Raw genomic sequence first — 25,173 nt, forward strand, 5'->3', positions numbered from 1 at the left:
TCCCTGCCTGTATTACATTTCAGATTTCTGTATGCAATGGACACTGATCTCAGCTCCCAAGACAGGAAGGACCTGGACAAATTCATCAAATTTTTTGCTTTGAAGGTAGTATTTTTCTTGTTATTGGAATGTGGCCAACACCTTCCAGTCTGTATTTGCCTTCATTGGTAGTGAAGGGAAAAAAACAACAACTCCCTATGGCTAGGCTGACAGGCTTGTATGTCTGTTATTAATCAAAGTGAAAAGAGCTGAAGGTAAATGAAAAAGGAGGATTCTATTTTTACATGATTATAAGTTAAAGGACTGTTTCCAACAGCCTGTCCCACATGAAAACCCAGCTGCAGCCACTGCATGACCCTCCTAATTCTATGCCACTTTCTGTATATGAGATCGACAAATATTGCCTTCCTCAAATAACACAAACAGCTTAACTTCAGTAACATTTAATGAGTATTTCTTGTTCAGTCCTGACTTGCTATCCAGCTAAGTTCTTCTGTTGCATCCAAGCCTATAATACTAGAATGCCTTTTATTATACACACTTTGATAACTAAAAACAAAGCCCCTTTATTACAAATAGTTCCTATCCTGATTAGCTAAGTAGGTAGCTAGATAGTATAATGATGAGCGTGCTATAAATGCACTGCTGGATAGATTCAGCCCTTGATCACCTCTGTGTATCTCCGTCTTCAGGCTGAGGTTCTATAGACTTTGGTGGTACTGAATCAAATGCTACATCCCTGGATTATAAAATGTGTCTGGCAAACAGGGTCTGCTTAAATCACACAACTGTCTGAAACACGTTTACGTACTATTGCTTAGAGAAGAGGTAGTTAGTCATGTTAATCTGATGTCAGGCAGAAGGCAAGGCAGAGTGGCATCTTGTAGACTAATTTAGAGAAGCATAGGCTTTCACAAGCAACATGTTGCTTCATGAGATGCTAGTGCTGTTGCTTTCAAGAGCTTATCCCTCTTTGAATTAGTTTATAAGGCACCACTCTGCCCTGCCTACTATTGCTTATAACACCTCAGGTGATTAAATGAGTGAGACTAGCAGAGGCCACTCAGTTGAGTTCTAAACTCTGCTTAACTTTTCCAGCAGTAAGCCTGTTTCAGTTTTTTTCAGCTGCTCCTGAACTGGTCTAGGATCCAGAATGGTAGAAATCTGTGAACTTCCTCTGCTTTCTCTTTCAGACTGTACAAGTGATTGTCCAGGCCCGACTTGGAGAGAAAATCTGTACTCGATCATCCTCTTCACCAACAGGCTCTGACTGGGTAAAGTTAAGCTCTATACAAGAGTGTCATAGCTCTGTCATCTCTTTTGAGAATACAGGAGATATTTTCCTATACACTATAAAAACAATCTGTCGAATAATGTTAATTTTCTTTGCATCTCAGTGGGTATGTCTACATGTACAATTCATGCGACTGAATATACTCTGGCTCAATTTGAGCCAGAGTAAACTAATCCCAACGTCACTATCTACACGTGTGTTTTAAACCCAGTAATTTACTGTGCCTCTGGGTACCATGTGTATCTGATGGGACTATCTGGCAGTGCAGTAAATTAGTCTACTGCACCCTAATTACCATGCATGTATAGATGGTGATGCTTTAATGCGGAGAAAATTAGTCTGATGGGCCCAGTATATACACTGTGGGCCAAATAGAGGAGAGTTATATGATACTCATCAGCAACTCCTATCATATGCTCAGGCACATTTTCATTTTTTAGAGGATGATCTCATTAGTGCTTTTCAGTCAGTTTTCTGACTGACTCAGAACCTGAATCAGTGATTCTGACTCAGACTGATCTAATTGCTAAGCTTCAAAGGGGAATAATGAGCAACAGGCCTTTGGGAATGTGAGGAGAAAGGAGTGTTTTGTCTTGGTCCCACTGTACAGAAAAAGGATTCCAGGCACAAGTGAGCATAAATAAATGAAAATCTGGACCAATCTTGGATTTTGTCCATTCTACAAACATTGCAGAGGGTCTGACTCTAGTCTGTTGAGAAGTGGGTTACAAATCTCTTTGTAGCATGTGCCTCTACTGGTTTTCTAAAAGAAGCTGAAAAATAAAAATCTGCCATTTCATTTTTGCAGTTCAACTTGGCAATCAAAGATATACCAGAAGTTACTCATGAAGCAAAGAAAGCCTTGGCAGGACAACTACCTGCTGTTGGACGGTCAATGTGTGTGGAGATCTCTCTCAAAACCTCAGAGGTAAATGCTGAGTCGGATAGAATTCCCACCCGCTCACTTAAGGAATAAGTCACCAATCTAAGCTTTAGGCCCAGAACCTATTCCACTTCCAAGATGTAAGCATGGGAATTGCAGCCTTTAGGCATCCAAGTCACTATATATGATATTAGGTCTGTGCTGTACCCCACCCCACCATTCAGTAACTGTAAAACATAGATTCATTATGTGTCTCTGTTCTGGTTTAGAACAATGGTGCTCTACCTTTTGCCCTGGCAGGCTGGATGGGCAGTCCCTGGTTTGACTGGGCTGTGTGGTGATTCCAGTTCAGCCGCTTGGGCTGGTGTGGTGGGCACCATCCAGCCACCCAGAGTAGGTAGAGGGCAACTCAGTCTGCACCCAGCCACACAAGTGGGCAGGGGCATGGGTAAGGGTTGTGACCTAGCCCTGCTGGGGGTGGGGGAAGCAGGTGGGGAAGGGGGCTTCTCCTGGCTGACTGGGGTAGCAGGGAGGAGCATGGTCCAGCTGAAGCCTGGATCGTCGGGGGAAAGGGGACTCAGCCTGGTTCCAACTGGGTGTGCAGGGCTTGGGGTTTGGGAATTTGACAGGAGGGAATGTGACCTTATTAATGGCCACCGCTCCGCCGCCACCAAATTTCCAGACCCATGGCATGTCCAGCAGGCTGGATGTGATGACTCTGCAGGATACATTTGGCCTGCAGACTAGAGGTTGAATGATTGAACCCTGGCCTAGAATGATTCCTTGGCAGCTAGTCTTGAGCTACCACACATGTTCAGAAGTGAAACAGAAGCTACCTAGATGTCTGATTCCTACCACAGTTCTGTGATCCATTTCCATCTGGAAAGTACAGAATTTCTTCATTAAACAGAGGAAAAACCACACCAAGCATCTGTAGCTGAGATCAAGCATGCAGCTCAACAGAACATGCAACTCTCTTCCACTAGTCCACTTGCCCAGGCAATGGGAGGCATGGATACTAGACGCTACCAAATATTGGTTTTAATCCACATCTCCCATTCCTCAGGAAAGTGGTCCAACAACCAGACTATGGGCTAGGCAAGGCTAAGAGCATCCTCCATCCTGCCACTGAGTTACTAGGAGTCACGAGGCCAGAAATTAAAAAATATAAGATACAGCCTCACTCTGTACCCCAGTGATGAGGACTTTCTGCTAGAATGGAGAGAATCCTGGGTTCCAGCCCTTGCTCGCATGGCTTTTTATGCTCCCAGTGCTGTTTATGCATTTTAGCTCTACACCTTCCAGGGCAGAATAGGAGTAAGCTCTAGAGGCACATAAAGCTGCTTATAGAAAAAATAGGAGAGCTTTGCAGTCCTCAAGGAGAAACAAAATCAGCCTCTGAAGGCAAGACTTGCAGGGCTTTTTTGGGGTATTTTGTTTTGGCAAGCAGTTGCTAAGGCTTTAGCAGGCAGAGTAGGATCTGGGCCAAGATTATGTTAAAAAAAAAAAATGCATCCAGTCCTGCAGTATACTAATGTACCAGTGAAACTGTGAACATACGAAAAAAGAAAGATTTTTTCACTGCAAATCACTGAAGCCAAACACTTAAGACTAGGAGCACTGCAAAATTGGCTTAGCTCCCAACATGAGTGAATAAGCTATCCTGAGGTAGGGAGGTACATGGTGTAATCTACATCCTGCTTTATATAGAGTGTCTCTATTCTGCAGCAGGACTGCTGAGTCCAGCTTCTGTTAACCCATGTACACGAAGAGGAAATAGTGACCCATCTGTTTACAAAGACTTAGGAGCCAACAAATACTTCCTCTAAGAACAGTGGTACTCAACCTCGTTAGATTCAAGGCAGCCCTCAGAAAATGCCATCATGTAGTTTTTCAATAATTTTTGACTACAGAAAAATCACTGAGTAATTCTTCTGTTGCATAGAACTCAGAAAGATCACAACAGGTTGGCATGTTTTTGAGACTTTGGGTTCCCTAGTTTTATCTTGTGAATCATGTGTATGTGTTTGCACACTGAATAGCACTAATATTGCACGGCATCCTGCAGCATCCTTAAAACTCTCTCAGAACCCTGGTTGAGAATCACTGTCTTAAAGATGTGGTATTGCTCATTATTAATGTGTTGTGAAGATGTCTTCTTATTTTGAATTAATTGCATTACTGATCCTTTGTCTGATGCAGGGAGATTCCATGGGGTTGGAAATCTGGTGTCTAGAAATGAATGAAAAGTAAGTTCATTCTGAATATTTTCTTTTTTCTCCTTAAAATAAATGAAACAAGCAAATCTTTTTACCGGCAGGGGACGTGACCTACAATTGGAGGCACTAAGGGATAGAGATCAACAACATTCCAAAATGTTGTCAAGTGTAGATCAGACAGCATTCTAGATGGATTTGCGTAAGGGGCCTTTGGCCTGCAACTGGTGCTGGCAAGGCTCTGCTGCAGTTTGCTATTCTGTTTGGCATCCTGACATGTACTTTATAGTCAGCAGCAGTATGGAGAGAGCTGGGTGGGAAACTATGGGGAAAGAACAGAAAGATGAAATGTTCAACAAAGTGCAGAGAAAACTAATAAGCCTTTTAGGGTACTGGAATTATGTCCCCTACACTGATTCTCAGGCTTTGCTAATCCTTTGGTGTTGAATTAGCTGGTGTCCAACCCAGCTTTCGTGCTTTCCATCAGTTGAACAGATGGGGAGAATGCCACTGACTTGTATTTTCCATTGTTTCTCCCAGCCTGTCTGAAACTGAAAGGTAAGAATTGCCTGATCTTGTTAGACTAGTGGTCTTTCAAGTCAGGTATATCTCCCTTTGTACTTCAGAGGCAAACACTTCCCCTGTACACAATGCAAATGTTGAGTTGTGTGTGTCGGGGAAAAGGACCTAGAAATTAATTTGTTTGTGATCCTGTCTTACAATCCATATATGCCGTTACATACGAGATTCAGTTACCAGCAGCTACAAGTGTTAAGAATCTTCCTGAAGTCAGTCCTTTCCAGTACAAGATTCTTTGGCCTCCTACAGAATCCACTGTTGCAGAAGGCCAAAGAATAACTACTTACTGTGTACACTGGACTGGAGCAAGACTCTTTGCTGGCCCAGCCACGTTTGCCATCATGAAAATGTATTTATGCTCCTGTCACTGTAAGTGTCAGGCCACTGGCCTGACCCCTTTCAGTGTACACTTATACTCTTTGGCTAGGAAGAATAAACTAACTGGATCTGTATACTTTCCAGGTGTGACAAAGAAATCAAAGTTTCTTACACTGTGTACAACAGACTGTCTCTACTTCTGAAGTCTTTGCTTGCTATTACCCGGGTAACTCCAGCCTACAGACTCTCCAGGAAACAGGGCCATGAATATGTAATACTGTACAGGTAATCTGGACTCTTAAAATTTCATTTTTGGAACTAAACCAGTAGGGAAACTTCAGGCACAGGCAGTACAACTACCCACTTGGAATTTGGTCATAACACATGCAGTCCTAGTAGAAAGTTCTAATAAATTACTGGTTATCTGAAACAGTTATGACATCAGTGTTATAGCTCATTTGTAAGACAGCACTGTTACACCCATTGCTAACCCTTCCCTGAGAGAGCGGGGATCTGGTTTTAAATAAGTATGTCCATGCATGCCTGACTTGTGAACATAATGATGTTCGTACTGCATGTGCAACTGAACAGTTAGATGCATTATTAGTCATTTGGCAGAGTTAACAAAAATATGTAAATTAACAATAAGTGTGTGTTTGAATTGAATGCAAGTGCATGAATACTTTCGCTTGCGTACAGGTTAAGAATATAGTCCCTGAGGAGGGACACTATGAATCTTCAGTGCTACTTCCTGCAACTCATAGGGTTTTCTTGTAGTGTCCTATCCTAATAATTGAGCGCCATCCTATTTAATTTGTGAGGTCTAGTGGGCTGAGAGCTTGAGGCTGGGTGATTGCCAGCCCTAACACTTTTACCTTTGGCCTCAGGAAGTCTATTTGTGTAAAGAACAAGGATGATGATATAAAGCTACTGCAAAGTCCCAAGTTCACTGTCATGTTTGACACAGAGGCATGAGGTTTAACAACATTCCCATTCTTGCCCATGCTCCAGGTAATAAATGACTGTTTTAACAGCATTAAGTTATTGTCTTTTTCTAGAAAGACAAGTACTAGTTCTAGGGCTTGGAATAGGCTGCTATCGCTTTCAGGACACCCAACTCATTTCTGAATTTCCCTTTTGCACTGATGTGTGGACTTATCACTAAGATGGCAGTTAGGACTTTAAAACATTCTGTCCAGGCTCCTCTCCCTGATTACAACTCCTGTTGCTATTGTCTCTTCTTTATTTCACATGGCATGTGTCCTTCTTAAGGAGCTAAATAGATCATTTAGTTTGAAGACTCTTTGGAGGTGAGTCTTCTGGCCAGTCTGATCATAACTTGCCACTTGCGATATATGCCTTTCTTAAAGGGAAAGGTAGCTCTAACCCATTCACCCTTTGTGGCTTAAATAAGAAATATAGATTTATTTAGTTTCAAGTCCCTGAATAGATTGGGTGTGATGCATGCTGTTCCTCTCTCCTGTAGGATATACTTCGGGGAAGTGCAGCTGAGCGGCTTGGGAGAAGGTACAGTTGGGTACTATATATAAACTAGCTGGGAGCCCCCTTCCATATTAATAATGGTCTTGTTCATATTTTTCAGTCCTACAGGAAAACTAGGTACATGTTTTCAGGAGCACTTTTTGTATAGATTTCATTTGTAGAAGGTCTTATTACAAAATGATAGTTCTGCTACTTTGACAAAGTTCTGTTATGTTGGTTCACGACTTGAATACCAAATTCAGGTGCCACTTAATGTTCAGAGCCAGCTTAATAGACTGCAGTGCTATTCAGGATTGAAAGGTACCATCAGATGTATACAGGGGCCACCACAGGTCAGGCTAACAGCAAGACAGATGTTATACAACATATTGCTGTTGTTGCGTTCTGTGGGTCTTCAGAGTTCTGAATGGAAGGATTAGTGAAACCAAATATAGGAAAATGCAATCCAGGGATAGGGAAGTAAGACATAGAAGTAATTAACCTCTGTGCCCACTACAGGATACTACTGAAATTGTTAACCATTCTTCTACCCCTGTAGGTTTCCAAACAGTCCGCGTTGGGACAGTGGGTACTCCAGTGGGCACCATCACTTTGTCTTGTGCCTACAGAATCAACCTGGCCTTCATGTCAACACGGTAAGGAAATGTCAGCCCCCCAAAAGCAGCTTCTTATTAAATACTGTTAAACCCCTTCATTCCCTGAGCTTCTTGCACTTTTCCCTAGGTTTTTCCAGGCTAGCTTAGATGGTCCCCCACACTGAATATCCTCCTAGATCTATATGTCTTGTAGACGGGGAGTATCTGGGTCAACCTAAGCCAGACTACAGAATGTCAAATTACTGGTTGAAGCTTGGTGCTCTGGGTCCCCATTGACAGATACTGGGTACCACCAGTAGGAATGCAATAGAAAGGGAAAGCCAGCCTTATCAATAACACCATTTGCTTGTTGCATTGCAGGCAGTTTGAGAGGACCCCACCTATCATGGGGATTATCATTGATCACTTTGTGGACCGTCCCTACCCCAGCTCTTCACCCATGCACCCCTGCAATTACAGGTGAGGAAACACTAAGTGCAATCACAGGCTATAGGTGAAGGCATCACTGTGCCTAAGTGCAATACAGAGCCTTCTCTAACTCCTGATGATTGGAAGGGGGAGGAGGACTGCAGGATCAGGGTCAGTCTTATTAACAGTTGAGCATATGAGGAGCATTTTCCCCATGAGATGTAAAAGCTTAAGTGCAGCTAGTCCCAGAGGATTCATGTTGTCAAAACGTCTTGCTGTAGTACTGGTTTATATGGTCATCAAGATGCAACTTTTTTGTGGCAATGGTGGAATTTTCTGATTATGTTATTGGAAGTAGTGGTGTAGCAGTTGTCTTTACAGGACACCTGGTATAGAACCCATGCATGGAATTTGCCACCTCTCTTGATTCTTGCTATCATGGTTAAATTATGTGCAATGGCACAGTTTAATATGATTGGCAGTGGTTCTGCAAATGCTGCAGCCAATAGTACTGCATAGTGTATCAAAACCTTTTTGGTAAAGAATGAGGAAGCACCTCTTCCTTCTCTAAAGAAAACATCTGGAAAATCCCAAAGTCAGGAGAACTTAGACTGTTTTCCTTAGCCCTGTCAAAGAAAGAGTCAGAACCCCTTCAGAATTCTCCTTTCAACTCCACCCAAATACTCTCAGTCCACCTGCAACTTCTGTATCTCAATACTCTCAGTATTCCTTTGTCTTCTGAACCATTCCCATAGTGAAATGTCTCTCTTTACTGCTGTAGAGCAACTGCTGAGGACAATGTGGCAGTATATCCATCAGTAGAAGACTCTCAGGAAGTGTGCACTACTTCTTTTTCCACTTCCCCTCCATCCCAGGTAAGAGAAAATGGGCTCTTCCCACTCCCAAAGACGCATGGCACAATTCCCTTCAGTGCAACCTGGTACATGTCTTTTGAATTAGCAGCCAGGCAATCCTAACAGCAGTAGGCTGGGTTCAATCTGTATAATTAAAATCTACTATAATATTAAATGCACTGCACAGACATTGCTCCCCACTGTGTGAAACCTAGACAGTTATTAATTCCTGTGGCTATGTGAAGTTTCGGTTGCTGATTCAATTCAGTGAAGAGTTGGTCCGATATGGTGGCCAAATCTCCAAATCGAATCGGAATCCTCCAAATCGATTTGGAGAGATTCAGAAAGATTTGACAATTCAGACATAGACACAGCTTTAAATGTTTTTTCTACATACCTCAAGGTACCAGATGACTTGTGAATGCTGCAGTGCTGGACCAGATGGAGCATCCCACAGGAGCACAGGGGGGTCCCCAGCACGTTCGGGAGCAGACCCGAAGTGGACTAGAAGCACTTCTGCTCCACTTCTGGGTCCACTGGGGAGCATGCTGGGAGGCCCCTCCACACCCCGCCAGCTTGGCGACTGGTGTCTCCTGGGTCTGGGGGGGCACCCAGGGTCCCCCAGTGGCCAATCGCCGAGCTGGGTGGTGTGAGGGGACCCCCAGCGCACTCAGCAGTGAACCAGAAATGCTTCTGGTCCACTTCTGGGTTCACTGCCAAGCATATGGGGGGGCCCCCTGTGCTTCTGTGGGATGCTCCATCTGCCTCAGCATTGCAGCATTCACAAGCTGTGCCTGGTACCTCGAGGTATATAGAAAAAACATTTAAAGTTGCATCTATGGCCAAATTGCTGGTTCTTTGAATTAGCATCAAATCTTCAGATTTGGATTTGGCCGAATCGAATCAGGACAGTGATCCAAATCAATGAATCGAATCACTGTGCCTGATGTGGGTCTGAATCCAAAATGAATACGGTCCATTTTGCACACCCCTACTAATTCCTACAAGACAGTTCTTAATTCCTGCAAAATTCTAGGGGACTGCAGGTAATGATTTATGAAGAAAGATTAAAAGAGCTAGTTGGGCTAGGCAGGAATTGAAGGAAAGTATACTAGTCTACAAATAAAGGCACATCACAAAAAAGGAATGAAGTAAGATGAGGCAAGGCAGTATAAGACAGAAGTAACAAGCTGCAACTAGAGGGGAATGCTTGTGTCAGGAGAACCTTTATCTCATTATTGAGTATTATTGCAGGAAAGGAGTGAAAATCCCATCACCTGGGACATCTAAAATTAGACTAGCAACAGCAGTGAGTACCTGTTAACAAACAGTTCCACGTTAGGTCTCAGGGTGTGAATTCGATATTATGTAATCGGTCTAGAGTTGGTCATTGTCACCCAAAGTATTTTTTCCCCATGAAAAGGCTCTAATTAAAGCTTTCATGGCAAGTTGTAGATATTGAACATTTCCATTTTGATGACATTTAGACAGCATTTCACAGAATCACAAGGTTGGAAGGACCTCTTGGTTCAGATAGTCCAAACCCCTAAACAAATGCTGGTTTTGCTGTTCCCACCCAACTTCATGTATTGACATCTGCATTTTCTAATTAAACAGTTTATAAATGAGGAGAAAATTGTCATGCTTTTACCTGTGCCTTGAACAACAAGAGAGAAAAATACAGAAGGGAATCGTTTTGAACCTTTGCAAAATGGAAATTTTAGTATCTCTTCTCCATTTCTCTTTTCTGTGTGTGATTTCTATAACTGTATCTTAGAGTTTAGTTTTTGTAGAGCTATAAAAGGTCAAGAATGTTCAAGCTAATTGTCAAACCAAACAAGAAGTCCTGAGCAAGTTACGGACAGTTTAAAGGTCTATGCATGCGTGTGTGTGTGTGTGTATGCACATGCACATACTTACGAGTGCATGAATGCGTGGGAGCAAAATATATTTTAAATATTCTGATTTGAATCAGTCTGCCATGGGGTCAATTACTGCCTCAAGGGAATTGGTCCAGTTTAAACCATTAGTGGTTTAATCTGGTAAGTCTAGAGACAAGCCCTTTTCAAGAGGTGCCTCTTGAGATTCACTGGTATTGCGGTGACAGGCATCTGGCAGTAACTAACCAGTCAGCCAGTGCTCATGGTAAGTCTGAGAGAATAAAGTATTTTGTTCTTTGATGTCCAGTACAGGAGGCATACTTATGGCTGAGCGAGCCCAGTTTTCTGCCCAATAAAATACGCTGAACTTGTACATACTGAGGAAATAGCCACTGATTTTTCTTGTAGCCAGACTTGCATAACAACCACAGTGCTAACTAAATATATGCAACCTGATATTTACCCAGAAGGCGCAAAGCTTTCTTGTCACTGAAGTAAAGCTCTCTGAAGTAATCAGTGACTCAATTCATGAAAAATACTAACTTCTAGTATAACAACCCCATGGTTCGTAGTTTACCCCTCACAGTAAGATTAAATATAAAGCTACCCTCCTGGCCAAAGACAGTTATTTGTGGGAAGGGAGAGAAGAAACTCTTTACCCTTACCTAAATTGTATGAATTGACTTAAGGCTCGGCTCATACCCTGAGTTTGGTACATGGAGTAGGCCCCCCATTGAAGTTGTCATACATACGCTGTTCTTACATCCCATTTCCCTATTGATTGGGAAGTGAACCCTAACTACGCGCTGTGGGTCTAGCCCTACCTGTGTTTGTCCAGGGATCGGTGGGGTGGGAAAAGATAAACAAAATCTCCCTTCTTTCTAGCCCCTGGAAAGCATGCCCACCTCCTATAGCATCTTCTTTAGAACATGCTGTGGTTCAGGAAGACCAACCTGACTAGGGGTAGCACTTGGTAATGAGATTGGTGTAATTGTCTTGCTGAGGAGGAGGCACAGGGACTCCCAATGGATGGCTCAGCCCTTTAACATCAGACAGGATTTTTAATGCTAAAGTGCTAAGTCTCGTTCAAGCAACTACTCATATTGCTCAGTTTTGTGTAAAGTGTAATTAGATCATGGTAGAGTCTAGAGGGCTCTGGTAGGGGGGCTGCACAGTCCTGCACAGACATGCTCCCCAAAGCACTAATTATTCTGGAAAACCAGTAACATAAATGGGAGACGGTCACAACATAGACAACTGGTATGTGCTTGGATAAAATTGAGTCTTGACTTTTTCCGACAGCCTGCCTTTGTTAACTAGCCAGTAGTAATACTAATAAGCTGTGGAGCAGAGCCTTTGCTAGTTATTTTATCATAAGTTATCTTGAGATTCTCTAGTGTTAGCTGCATTGGGAGTGGTTACTTGTGGGACACTGGAAAATACTGGGACAAACAAAAGGGATTTGCCAGTACTGAGAAGTTTGTCATACATTAAGTTTTGACTGCTCTAGCCGTAGACTTTTGTCATGAATGTTCAGTTCATCCAACTCTTTTCAGTTCTTCTCTCAAGTCCTTTTCTCTTTCTTCCTTTCCTGTTTCCTCTGTATGTCTGTGTCTGTGCACAGTGTGTTTTTACTGTCACTAAGGCACATTTTCAGACCCCTCCTCCTGTGGTGACGGACACCTTGAACGTCCCTATGATGGGACTGGGCTTTTCACATCAAGTGAGTTCACAACAGAAAAATTATTATATGGCCTGATAGTACTTCAACACACAGTAAGCTGCAAGTTGACTCCTCAGAATATGTATTGAGAAAGAGAAGTCTGTTTGCTATTTCCTAAAAAAGCTGGTCAACCCAAAATGGAATAAGCTCTTTCTGCTTAGATTGGTTTGAAAAATCTGATTCTTTATACCTATTTTTTCTTGAAAAGACTGTTTTAGTATTCTTTCCATTAAAAAAAATTGTATGCAACACTTCCAACCCTAGCACTGAGCAGCAGCCCCACAAAAAGCAACCATTGAACCAACTGAAGGCGAAGGAGAATAGCTATTGCCAAGCTTTCTTAAGAGTCTTGATTGCAGCAAATAAAATCTTCAGATACAGCTCTGTCAAGCTGGCTACAGTCTTGGGAAAGCTGCAGTGTTCTCCACTTCTATGGGATGGGAGGGTTAGCAGACTGTGACGCTGGAGGCCATCTAGCAGAATAAGGACTACTCTTGATAGGCTCTGTATAGCTTACCTTTGTCAGGAGAAAGGTAACTGGAAGAGAAAAGTAAAGGCAAAAGGTAAAAATAAATTGCATGTTGTACCTTCAGAGCATCCTTTGTATTTCAGTACACACGTCAGGGGAAATTCTGGCCTTGCTGAATAAGGTGTTTTCACCTCTAGTTTCAATAAATCTTATCCATGGACTCTTGGAGCCAGGTACTTTTCCACCTGTTAGGTGCTTAAGTGTTGTCCTCTTCCTGTTAGAATCTCTGAAGAACTGTTATCTATTTTTCTAACACACACTTATCTTACTCTCAGAAAGCAGCAAGGAGAAGGAGAACTATGTTGCGCACTATTGCATTAATGGTTTTTCAGAGACTCAAGCAAGATGGAATAGGATTGCATTTAGATGCCTAAATCCACTTAGGCATCTAATAGGTCAACTAGGATCTGGTCTTGAACATCAGGAGATGGTATTTAAATGCTCTTACATGAGGAGCTGTTAGCTCCTTTGGACCTGCATGTCTGATAAGTTTGCTCTTGCTGAAGTGTTAAAATCCAGTCACATAACTTAAAGTCCTACTCAGGTTTTTTTTTTTTTTTTTATTTCTTGTTTGCTACCACATGAGGACTAGGAAGAAAGCCATGTCTGCTCTCTATTTTTGTTTATTTTCTGCATCTCAGAGCATACTGTGTGAAGTCAGGTTTCTCTCATTTGTGTGAGTCTTTCAGACAGCAACATGTGGGAGAGAGCTATGATAAAACAGGAACATTTTATGATGAAACTACAAAATTAGCAAGAGACCTCACGGAGATGAACAACATAAAGCTACATTTTAACTCTTAAAATGTCTAGATTTCTAGATGATAGTGCCTGTGTGTCAATTTGCAGTAGCTGAGATGATAGAGATATTCACAGGTCCTGGTGTGGGGTGGGGAGCATCTTTTTAAGTTGAGGAACTGTCAGATCACTTCAGTGAGGAGCAGCCTGTACTGTTCTCTGGGGATTGTAGGTCTCCACCAGGGAGAATAGCACAGGATGGTACTCATAGCAACATAAGAGTTCCAGGAAGAGGCCTGGTTGTACATCCTCTGGGAAGCTGGAAGAGGCATATTATATATGCATCTAACCTTCTGTGGAAAGAGACCACCTTGTCTCCAGAAAGGACAGAACCAGATGTGTATGTGAGAGTGATCATTTCAGAGTCCAGACCTGGTCTGAACCCCCTCCCCCCTGCTCCTAAGATTGTCTTGGAAGAGTCATGTGGTCCAGAGCTTCTAGTAAAGAGCTCTTTGACATCAGAAAAACAAATGGGTAGTCCCATTGATTCCACTACTTGTGCTTCTGCATAAAGGGAGGGAGGGAGAGAGGGAGGTGAAGTGGCTTGAGGTAGGTTCATCCCTCTGCGAGCTGGCTTTGGGAAGATATCTCCAGTTCCTTAGCTCCAATTCTCTCTTTAGTTAACAACTTGGACATCTTATTTGTTTCCCAGCAGTAGTTGGATTCCCTTAGAGGGGGTGTTCTCCATTCCTGCTACAGATTTCACAGTAAGCTTTTTACCTGCTCAGTGCACAAAAGGAAATTATTTTGAAAAATCTAAATAAATAAGTGACTGCCTTAGTCTCTTCTCCACCGTGCAGTGTAGGCACTGTAACGTAGGCCAGGCCTTCCCTATGCTCCTTTGTGGTCAATCAGCCTCTTCAAGGCTGCTTGCCATCTACTAGATGCCGGTCATATCACAAGGCCAAGCCTGTTTTGTTTCCTTTTGTTATGAGGTGGACTATTAAAGCCAGCTCGGCAGTTGGTATCTAGTGAAAAGTGTTCAAGCCACCTTGTCACCCTATAATTATGTTCTTGTGGCTCAGATTTCTCCTGTTCTTCACTGAGTGATTCTGATAACAATTCAGACTGTGGGACTTTTCCCCCCTTCCCTTCCTCTCTCCTCTTCCTTTTCCCTTTTTTGTTTTTTTGTCTCATTTCTTAGCTTTCCAGTTCTCGTCTTTCCTATCAGCCTGCTGCCCTGGGAGTTGGATCAGCTGACATGGGGTATCCAGTAGTCTTTGCTGGTGGCTTGAATGCTGCACATCCTCATCAGGTACTTGTTGAGGTTGGGAGAATAAATGTCACTGGCATTGTGGCCAATGAGTATGTTGCATACACAGCTAAGAGGGTATTGCATGCATTGGTATCCAGTTAGGTAAAAAATGCCAAGGTAATTAAAGAGAACATGGAGCTAACAGAGGGACCAGAAAGTGGCTCCACAGTGCACTTGGTTTCACTTGAGCTAGAACGTTTAATAACACTTTTTTCCATAGGAATAGAATGGAGAACAGCATGAGGGCCAGAGTTGTCTGCATAGGAAAAAAAGGCATTGAATGCAATGTAGATAGAAACAGCAAGGAAGAGAGACGAGATCTTGTGAAAATCTCCTTCTGCTTGACTTCTCCTTTGGCTCATTGTCTAGTAGTTACTATTTTGTTTTAAAAAGAGTGTAACTAGAGTCTATTCATGACAAGCTGAAAATAACTTATTCCCAGTATAAGACAACACACTCTTGTGTTGTAGCTTACTGCTGAACCACTTGATATTGCTAACTTGCTCATTCTTTTTCACCACAGTTGATTGTTCCAGGGAAGGAGGGTGGGGTGCCCCCAGTTCCTAGCCAGCCACCACATGCTACTCAAGCTGACCAAGAAAGGATGGCAATGTGCACCCCTTTGGATGGAGCCCACTACTCAGCAGCTACTCCTTCCAGTAGGTAGGTCTTGGTAGGCAGTCCAGCATGTTAATAGCTTATCTATTCCTGTATGAAGTAGAAACATTTAAAAATTAACTTTTAGGCATTCAAAAGGCAGTTTTTAAAGTTGGATTTAACTGTGGAATGACCAGCCAGCAACTGTCAGTTTTTTAGTTTCCCTCAGCTCAAAAGCCATAAACAATAATCTGTTAATCTGCTTACGCTTTTCGGCCTTGCTCAAAATATCAGGATACCTTATGTTATACTCTAGTGCTGAGACAAGTGCTGTATCATTCTTGCTAATTGTGAAGAGCAACACAGGGTAGCTTTAACAGTGAGTTTTGGACTTTCAGAAGAAGTTTTGTTTGACTTGCTAGAGGCATCAGACAAGTCATTTCATCTGTTAAGAATAAACATCAGGTAGTCCTTATCTAATAAGAAGGAAACAATGCAGCTTTAAATTGCACAAAGTCATATCCATGTGAACCACTGAAATCCAGCTTATTTTTAAATGTTTCTTCATCCGTCTTTTGTCAATTGTCTCCTGTGGTTCCATCTTTTCTCCTGGTCTTAAGTTATTTGTTAAAAGACTTCTTAATGAACTATTCTGCTTGGTAGAAAAAATTGCACTGTTGCTCCTGTGGCAGACTAGTCCTGTGCAGAGTCACCTGCCTCACTGCGCCCGATCAAAATCCAGGCTTCAGGTGCCTCCCCTGAGGCACCTCTGTCCAGCTGACTCCCCCCTTCCAGGAGCACACCCACAAGCCTGGGGTAATCGCTGCCCCGACCTGGGCCTTGGTCTTTGTTAGGGCTCTGTGTAGCCCCAGGGTACACGGACCGTGCAGACCTTGAGGGTGCTTAGCCCACTGTGGTATTTTGGGGTGCTATAACAGATAGCTTTATTGTTCATAAAAGAGGGAGATCCTAGGGTATAAGACAGAGAAATATCAAAAGGAAAAAAAAAACACCTTGAGCAAAATAGAATAGGTTTCTTGGCCTTTTGAGACGCATCTAGATTACTTCATTCTGAATTACTGGCTGAATTTCAGGTAAGTTACTCACAAGTTCATCCAGAGACTGATGGAGCTCTGGAGGCCTTTTGCTTGCCTCAGTGTCCCATACGATGTCTGACCTGTCCCAAAATGGACTGACCCCTTTTTAAAACTTTTGTGACCCCATCACTACATCCCAACCAGAAACAGGGGCTACATGATGCAGACCAATCCTTTTAACAGTCATCGGCATCCTCAAGTTGTGTGTGTGTGTGTGCGCGCGCACGCATGGAGGGGGCAGGGTCATACAGGTATCTTGGTGGGAACTAGGACAAAGCATCCTTACAGCCCAGCTCCCCTTAGGTGACCAGGCTCAGTTGCCACAGCAACCAGGCAGTGTGCAGAGGAGACAGGGAGTTGGGCTGCCCCCTTACAGAGGAGAGGCAGACTGAGGATGATTTCTTCACAGCTCTCTCCTATACTCATTGGCTAATCAGTCATACTCAAATAGTGAAACCCTGCCAGAAGAGTGAAACCCAGAACTTTTTTTGTTAAAGGCTCTAATTACTTGTGAAAAATCAGGTCACAGGAGTGACTAGTAGCTACACAGTGAATTAATCATATTGATTGCTATAATATATTGGAGGGGCCTGGGAAATTGAATGCATTCCAATTCCTAACTACATCTCCTACCAAGTAAGACATCCAAGATTGCTCAATTACTGAAAGGAGTGATTGATTATGATTGACAAGAATGCTTTAGGTTTCACTGCAGCTTATGAAACATCCTTTCCCTCCCCCAGCAACCTTGTGCTACTATAAGACTGAGGTTTTTGGTCCTACTACATAGGATGGTGTTTTCCCAGTGTTAAATTGAAACTTGCTCCACAGCTTTAGTCTCCATTTGATACAGGTAGCTGAGTAGGAAGACTTTGTCCGACAAAGGCAGAGATGTTTTAGGTTTTGTGTCCACCCAACACTAAAAAGGGGACCCAAAAAAGAAACCAAAGGAGTTCTATGAAAAAGTGTACTTTTTGTTATCTATCTTGTTTGAGGAGTGAGGTGTCAACCCTTCTTACTTCTCCCCCAGCGAGGACACAGAGACAGTATCAAACAGCAGTGAAGCGAAGAGCGGCTCCCCACATGATATCTTGGAGACCATCTTTGTCCGGAAGGTGGGGGCCTTTGTCAACAAACCTATTAATCAGGTAACTGGCAGCAATCATTCTCAGACACATGAAGCACTGCTCCTCACTTTTGTTCCTGTACAGAAGAGACAAAGTACAGAATTATTGGGACAAACTCAGGGAATAAGAACAAACTTACAGTGATTCAAGGTCCTTAAATGAGATGCTTCATTGTTTGCTAAGACATGTAGGTTTCTATCAAAGACTTGGTTTCCCAGAGGAAGTCACAGCCTTGAGCTATCCCAGCCTCCAGTCCTTAGTGTTATCAGTTTCACAGGTCCAGACAGACGAGACCTAGTTTTCCAGTGGTGTCCTGCAGGGGTTTGCCCCTTCTAGAGGAACAAACAGCACAAATTTGTTTCCTCGGGCCAGGCTTCTCTGGAGACTACAGACTGAAGTTCTGTCACACTGCTAGGAATGCTACCAACTGGGCCATTTCCACCTTTCAGGCTTGATATCTCCTGCAGGTGTGATAGAGATGGGCTGCTTGAGAGCCATTGTACTTGAGAGCCATTAACTCTAGCCTGTCTGATGCAGGTATTATATATGCCACGACAACACTACAGGTCACATTTCTGTCTTAGAGAAGCAGCTGACTGGAATTTAGTCTATTTTACAGCATTTGGTGTAGTTCTTGGATTTCTGCCAAGTTGTTAATATGACCTTTAAGCAAAGTTTAGCAAACCCTGACAAAGACTTGCAATGGCATGCAATATGCTAGGTAAGCAGAATCTTTATGAGGTGCTGAGGTTCTGTCTGTTAAATCTCCCCAGGTGACCATGGCCAACTTAGACATTCCTTTTGCCATGTTTGCTCCCAAGAACATTGAGCTGGAGGATAACGACCCCATGGTAAGAACCCACTTAGACCTCTGATCCCTGTTTTTAAAGAATGACTCATGCAATACAGATATGTTCTTCTTGACCTTAGCTTTGCACGCACTTCATTTTATAATCAAAGTACCAGCAGCTCACATCAGTTCGGATTCTAAAGTCTCTGTCTCTGCTGGAGCTTAGGCTCTTATGACATGGAAACAGATTTATATTTAGAGCCCCTGTGCCTACTACAGGCCCCTGTAATTGTCACTGTGCTGTCTCTCATGCCATCATTATACGGAGATGGATTTGGTAACATGATCTAGGACTAAATCCTCTCTGCTTTTTTTGGGCAGGTGAATCCTCCTGACTCCCCAGAAACTGAGTCTCCTCTACTGGGCAGCTTACATTCAGAGGGCTCAAGTGGTAACAGCACCGGGAACACACATGATGATTTTGTCATGGTTGATTTTGTAAGTCGCTGTTGCCCTTTATAAGCCCAGCCTAGCACTTTTGTAGGGCATCTGTATTTGGATGGGCTTCAAGTGGTGGTGGTATGGTCAGCAAAAACAAGATTAATTTCCCTGACCAAGGGCTTGTCACACTGCCAAATAAGGGCCAGGATTTCCTGATTTCCCCCAAAAACATATTTGTAAACCAGCAACTTGAAGAAATTATTTCCATGGGGATGGGGGAATCTCTTTGTTTGCAGCACACCTGAGGCAGAATAGGGATTCCAGGAAGAAACTTTGCTTTAGGTACTCAAGGTGATAGGAATTTAGGTTTTGTCATGGGATGATGAAGCCAATGTGCAATTGTTTAACTTGCTGCAGTATAGCTGTAATGTTGAGATATTTGCTGGTACCAGGTGGTGCCTCTTACCTGACAGAGCTCTCTGAATGGGAAGTGATGTCTTTATCTCTTGTTCTAGAAACCAGCATTTTCAAAAGATGACATTCTCCCAATGGACCTGGGGACATTCTACCGTGAGTTTCAGAATCCCCCTCAACTCAGCAGCCTCTCCATTGACATTGGGGCTCAGTCCATGGCGGAGGATCTGGTATGAAAAATGAGATTCTGATTTATAGATTCATAGATGTTAGCGTCGGAAGGGACCTCAGTAGGTCATCAAATGTGACCCGCTGCCCTGGGCAGGAAAGAGTACTGGGGTCAGATGATCCCAGCTAGGTGCTTGTCCAGTTTCCTTGTGAAGACCCCCAAGGTAGGGGAGAGCACCATCTCCCTTGGAAGCCCATTCCAGATTCTGGCAACCCTTACCATAAAGAAGTTCTTTCTCATGTCCAACCTAATCTGCTCTCTGTCAATTTGTGACCATTGTTCCTGTTTACTCCAGGGGGTGCCCTAGTAAATAGAGCATCTCCTATTCCCTGCCGCCCCCACTTGATGAATCTATAGGCAGCCGCAAGATCACCTCTTGGCCTTCTCTTATGAAGGCTGAAGAGATCTAGGTCCCTCAGTCTCTCCTCGTAGAGCCTTGCCTGCAGGCCTCTGACCATACAAGTGGCCTCCTCTGAACCCTCTCAAGATTCTCCGCATCCCTCTTGAAGTGCGGCGCCCAAAACTGGATGCAGTACTCCAACTGCTGCCTGACCAGAGCTGCATAGATGGGAAGCATCACCTCCCTGGACTTGTTTGTCATGCATCTGCTAACGCATGATAAAGTGTGGTTAGCCTTGTTGATCACTTTGCGACATTGACAACTCATTTTCATCTTGGAGTCAGTTATGACTCCAAGATCCCCTTTCCACTGCTGTGCTGCTGAGAAGGTCATCCCCCAGCTTGTAAGTGTTGGTGGTTCTTTTTGCCCAGGTGCAGCACTTTGCACTTGTCTTTGCTGAACTGCGTCCTGTTTCATTCTGCCCCTTTTTCCAACCTGTCCAGATCCACCTGAATCTGTTCCCTACCCTCTGGTGTGTTAACTTTGCCCCGTAATTTGGTATCATCTGTGAACTTGGACAGGGTGCTCTCCATGCCCTTGTCCAAGTCACTGATGAAGACATTGAATAGCAGCAGTCCAAGGACCAAGCCTTGCAGGACTCCACTGCCCACATCTTTCCAGGTCAATAACCCATCCACTGCCATTCTCTGGGTGCGACCCCCTAAGCCAATTTGCCACCCACCTGATCATGTAATCATCTGCATCACAGCCTGTCAGTTTCTTTACAAGAACAGAGTGAGATATTGTATTGAAGGTGTTCTTAATGTTTAGGTGACATCTACCTTGACTCCTACATCTAAGCATTTTGTGACCTGGCCACTAAAAAGAAACATGGTTAGTCAGGCAGGATCTACCTGCAGTGAATCTGTGCTGATTTCCTTTCAGCATTATTTCTCCTGCTGGGCTCCCACAAATATGATCCTTAATGATTTTTTCCAGAGTTTTCCCAAGGATGGAGGTGAGACTAACTGGCCTATAGTTTCCTGGTTCCTCCCTCCTTCCTATGGTTTACGGTTCCTGTATTACTTCTCTTCTCACTCCTTGAACAAGCCAGTATCTTGTCTAAATGGACAGGCACTTACCAAAGGGATTTCTTGCTATAATAGGTTTCCTGTTGATTGTATCCTTCCATGAAACAACTGAGTTTTCTTGGCAGCTTTGAAAGGTACATTTTGTCCCAGCTGACCACAAATGCAAGTTAACTGGGCTGGGAAGCAAGTTAAAGCTCAGCCAGTCTCAAATCCAAAAACTGAGTACTGCTTCTACTACCTCAGGTTTAACAGCTGTATGGGTCCATGTCTACAGGCCTCATTTGGGCAAGACTTCCAGAGTGATCCATGAAAATGTTGCCTGGATGAGTTTGAGGCCCACAGCTCTTGTATCAAGTGATATGATTTGATCATGGTGGGGGAGATGGGATGGGACATAAAGTTAAATGCTAACATGAGAACGACCATAGCTGCCCTAAGGTAATGCACAGGGTGTGGACACAGGCTATCTGCTGCTACCTATTAAAAGCCCTTGCTGTCTCCTGTCAGCAGTAGCCTGCTTCTGCTGGGAGTTGTGCATGAGAGAACACAGAGATGAAATCTGCTTCATATTCTAGGAGAGGTATCTTTTGCCCTTTCTGCCTCCATTATGTTTTAACTTCTTATTGAGTAAACAGTTCATCTGCTCTGAGCAAGTCTCACCCTGGACTTTTCTTTGTCTTTACAGGACTCATTACCAGAGAAGCTGGCAGTCCATGAGAAAAACGTCAAAGAGTTTGATGCCTTTGTAGAGACTTTGCAGTGAAGCTACAACAATGTCCTGCTTCTTGGGCACCCTAAAGGATGCAGCCCACAGATGTCTGTCTGTCTGTCTGTCTATCCCTTTTGCGTCTTTTGTCTCTTTCTCTACATCTACTAGGCTTTATTTGGATCACTTCCCTCATTACCAGATCCAGGATCAACTGTTGGTGTCTCCGTAGCCAGGCTGCTGGATAGTTTTGGACCCCCTTTTCCTTCTGGCATTTGATTTCTTACCTGTAACTACAACAGTAGCAAAAGAAAAGAAAACCTGTTGTACTAGCTCTTTCCCCTTCAGTCTTTGTTCAATGTGTAGAGATGGTTTTATGGAAAGCTGCCCTAAAGCTTCCTCCAAAGAATCCTACATCACCAGTTCCCAAGATTTATCCTCTGGAGAAGCGAGCATCTTTTTTCTTGGGTATGCAGTCACACTGGAACACAGAAAGCCTTGGTGTTCAGTTCAGAGGGCTGTGAGGTTAGTAGACTTAGCTGGACTTTCTTCCTGACTGAAGTGAGTGCCTGGATTGCAGTGAGGATACATGGGAGTGAGACTGCCTTCTGCCTCGTGCCCTATGTAGCGCCAACTACACGGCTGCACCAACATGTTGGTTCACCTTTTGCTTCCAAGGAATGGAGTCTGCACAGACTTTTGTCCTGAGACCTTCTGCTGTGCTTGCCCCTCTGATGCAGAGGTGTGAAGCTCTGAGAAAGTCCTTTCCATGTTACCTTTCCATGTTTTCTTGTGTGAACTGAAACTTCCACCATACAGAGGTCATAGGTGGTGACTGCGCTGGCAGGCCTGTCAGTGGCAGCTGGGAATACACTGAATTCAGAGTCTTTGCTCTTGAAACACAGTTGTAAATACTGATTAGGAATCCTATTTCTTTAGGGTTATGTAATTAGGAGTCTTAGTCCAAGATTCTTTCCTCTTTTCCCTGCAAATCTTGCTGCTTTATGGTTAATAGATGAACTTAAGAAACAGGAAATATTTATTGCTTTTAAAGAAACCTATATTTAAAAAAATGTTATGTTTTTGCGTAATTGTGCAGGTCCTTCTGCCCTGTGTCACTGCAGACAGCAACCGTGCCATGGAACCCTGTCTCATGATGCTGGTCTCCCCTTGCTGGGAAATACTGAGATTTTTATTTTCAGAGATAGACTCATTTAGTCTAATACAGCACTCTCATCTGGGGACTTTATTTCCATGATACCCTGTCAGGGCCTATTGGTATATAATAAACTGCTCATGTTGGTGCAGTAGAGTGTCAGGGACTTTCTGAAAAGCTGTGTTCTGATAGGCTTGGAAAGTGGACTCCTGTTGTTCAGCCATTTAGGCGGTAGCGTATTCATGAAAGCGCACTTTTGGGAAGTTTATGGTACTTGTTTTTAATCAGATGGCTTTTGATTAGCAGAAAGTTTATTTTTGTAATGAGCTAACCATAAGTCTGTGCGATTGGCTGGCAGCGCTTTGTGTTGATCTGGCTGCTCCCTGTCCTTTGTCCAATGTGAAGGGAGGAGACTGTAATGACACTTAGCAGAATAGGTAGGGCATTGTGCAATGCTCTCCCCTTTGGTCAGTTGTAACTTGGCTGAATAACTGCAAATTCCCCTTTGCTACCCTTTGGTACTTCTTTTGGAGAGAGCTGGGGTTTGCTTTCTACTATTTAGATCCTTCCTAATGCAGATGGAGCAATCAGCCTTCTGGATCAAGGGCTGGCTGGCAGGGGTTTCTTCCAGAGCTTGGCAGTATTCTTAAATTGAAGAGGAGGGTTGCCAGAGAATGATGTATGTCACCACATGTTCTCTCTAGCCAGCCACCTTCAGTCTACTGCAGGAGCAAAAGCATGTGCTCAGAACCTGAATCAAATTCATAGTATGCTGACATGGATTTTTATTAGACCTTGAATTGAGAGGTGTTTGCTGTGCAGTTTCAGAACCAATGTTTCTGTGTGAGCTCTAAAGCAATAATTTCAAGTGGTGACAAGGCTAGAGCTGGGGGGGTGGGGGAGGTTGGCTGATTTTTGTTTTTTCCATCCACCTCCCCAAATATTTTTACAGCACCAGGCAGTGTTATGCGGAGACACTAGGCTCCTTTGTTCACACTCTCTTCCAGACTGGAAACAGCACAGCTGCCTTTAGTGGATGGACTGATCAGGGGCACTGAGAAACCGAGCTAGCCTCAGGTGCACTGCCATGTTAACATACTTGTACTGCTTCTGCTTTGTTCTCATCCTGTGGCAATTAACAGGTGCAAAGGCTGAGAACAGCTTCTCTAAAGCACCAGGTGGTGGGAGTAGCATTACTATATAAAGTGTAATCACCCATCACCCTGCTTCTTATGTGACTATCCATCCACCCACTTGATCTAACTTCTGAACTATCTCCCACTCAGATTTAAAATTACTTTTTGCAAAACAGGCACTGTAGGGGGAGAAACTTCTATCTACAGCAATTCTAAAAGGCCAGTCTTGGGAGTGGTAGAGATGGAAATGTCACTTCCCCTGCTAAGTAATAACTGACTTGGAGGACTTCTGTTCCAAACCACTTAGTAAATACTTAATCCTTACAGCCAGCCTGTGAGGGAAGCAAGCTGCATCCTCTTTATATGGATACAGAAACTAGAAGCAGAGGCTTTGAGTGATGTGTCCAGAGTCTCACAATTATTTGATGATGGAGTTGAGGAAAGAACCCAGATCCCCCTGATTCAGTCTTACTCAGCATGTAATGTTTGAGTCTTTATAGCAGACATGAGTTGCCTGAAGACGTACTGTGGTAGTCACCCTGGCCTTTAACTTACAGGCTGTGCCTGGGCAAGCTGTGCTCCATGAACTGACACTGCATAGAGCTTACTGAACTGCAGGCATATATTAGTTTGCTGATGACACCAAACTCTGGGGTAAAGCATCCACACCTGAGGACCAGGAGGGTGATCCAGGCGGATCTGGACAGATTTATGAAATGGGTGGACAAGAACCTGATAGTGTTCAACACTGAAAAATGCAAGGTTCTCCACCTTGGGAGGAAAAACCTGCACCGTGCTTATAGGCTTGGTAGTGCTACGCTGGTTAGCACTACAGATGAAAGGGACTTGGGGGTCATGATTGAACACTAGATGAATGTGAGCCTTCAGTGTGATGCTGCAGCTAGTAAAGCGAGCAAAATCCTGGCTTGCGTCCATAGAAGCTTCTCAAGCAGATCCCGGGACGTCGTTCTCCCACTATACTCAGGCTTGGTGAAGCCGCAGCTGGAGTACTGCATCCAGTTTTGGGCTCCACAATTCAATAAGGATGTGGAGAAGCTTGAGAGGGTGCAGAGGTGATCCACACACACAATCAGAGGTCAGGAAAACAGACCTTATGATGAGAGGCTGAGAGCAATGTGGCTATTCAGCCTGGAAAAGCGCAGGCTCAGGGGTGATCTGGTGGCCACCTATAAGCTTATTGGGGTGCTCATCA

At 43.6% G+C, this 25,173-nt stretch overlaps 1 protein-coding gene across 5 annotated transcripts; it reads left to right on the top strand.

Annotated features, from left to right (window-relative positions):
- Positions 1-24,336, top strand: ATG13 (autophagy related 13). 5 transcript variants are annotated; one of them, XM_019551280.1, is made up of 17 exons: positions 1-105; positions 1,194-1,274; positions 2,103-2,222; positions 4,380-4,426; positions 5,435-5,575; positions 6,777-6,817; positions 7,332-7,428; positions 7,750-7,848; positions 8,579-8,672; positions 12,156-12,254; positions 14,726-14,836; positions 15,360-15,499; positions 17,561-17,678; positions 18,431-18,508; positions 18,829-18,945; positions 19,404-19,532; positions 21,648-24,336. In XM_019551280.1, the coding sequence occupies exons 1-17, from the start codon at positions 37-39 to the stop codon at positions 21,723-21,725; spliced, it is 1,659 nt and encodes a 552-aa protein (XP_019406825.1). In that variant the 5' UTR covers positions 1-36; the 3' UTR covers positions 21,726-24,336. The 5 variants fall into 5 exon arrangements, with proteins under 5 accessions (XP_019406825.1, XP_019406822.1, XP_019406821.1 ...); XM_019551276.1 differs by lacking the exon at positions 12,156-12,254 and having other exon boundaries at positions 2-105; XM_019551277.1 differs by lacking the exons at positions 7,750-7,848; positions 12,156-12,254.
- Positions 24,337-25,173: the final 837 nt, after the last annotated feature.

Source organism: Crocodylus porosus, unplaced genomic scaffold (genome assembly GCF_001723895.1).
Source record: "Crocodylus porosus isolate Cpor-Errol unplaced genomic scaffold, CroPor_comp1, whole genome shotgun sequence".
Taxonomy (NCBI): domain Eukaryota; kingdom Metazoa; phylum Chordata; order Crocodylia; family Crocodylidae; genus Crocodylus; species Crocodylus porosus.

What these genes read in the sequence shown, in the direction of transcription:
- ATG13 (XM_019551280.1), top strand. Translation starts at nt 37, where the DNA reads ATGGACACTGATCTCAGCTCCCAAGACAGGAAGGACCTGGACAAATTC. An exon ending in ATGCTGCACATCCTCATCAG is followed by an intron (nt 14,837 to 15,359) that starts GTACTTGTTGAG and finishes TTTTCACCACAG; the next exon opens with TTGATTGTTCCAGGGAAGGA. An exon ending in TGGAGGATAACGACCCCATG is followed by an intron (nt 18,509 to 18,828) that starts GTAAGAACCCAC and finishes TTTTTTGGGCAG; the next exon opens with GTGAATCCTCCTGACTCCCC.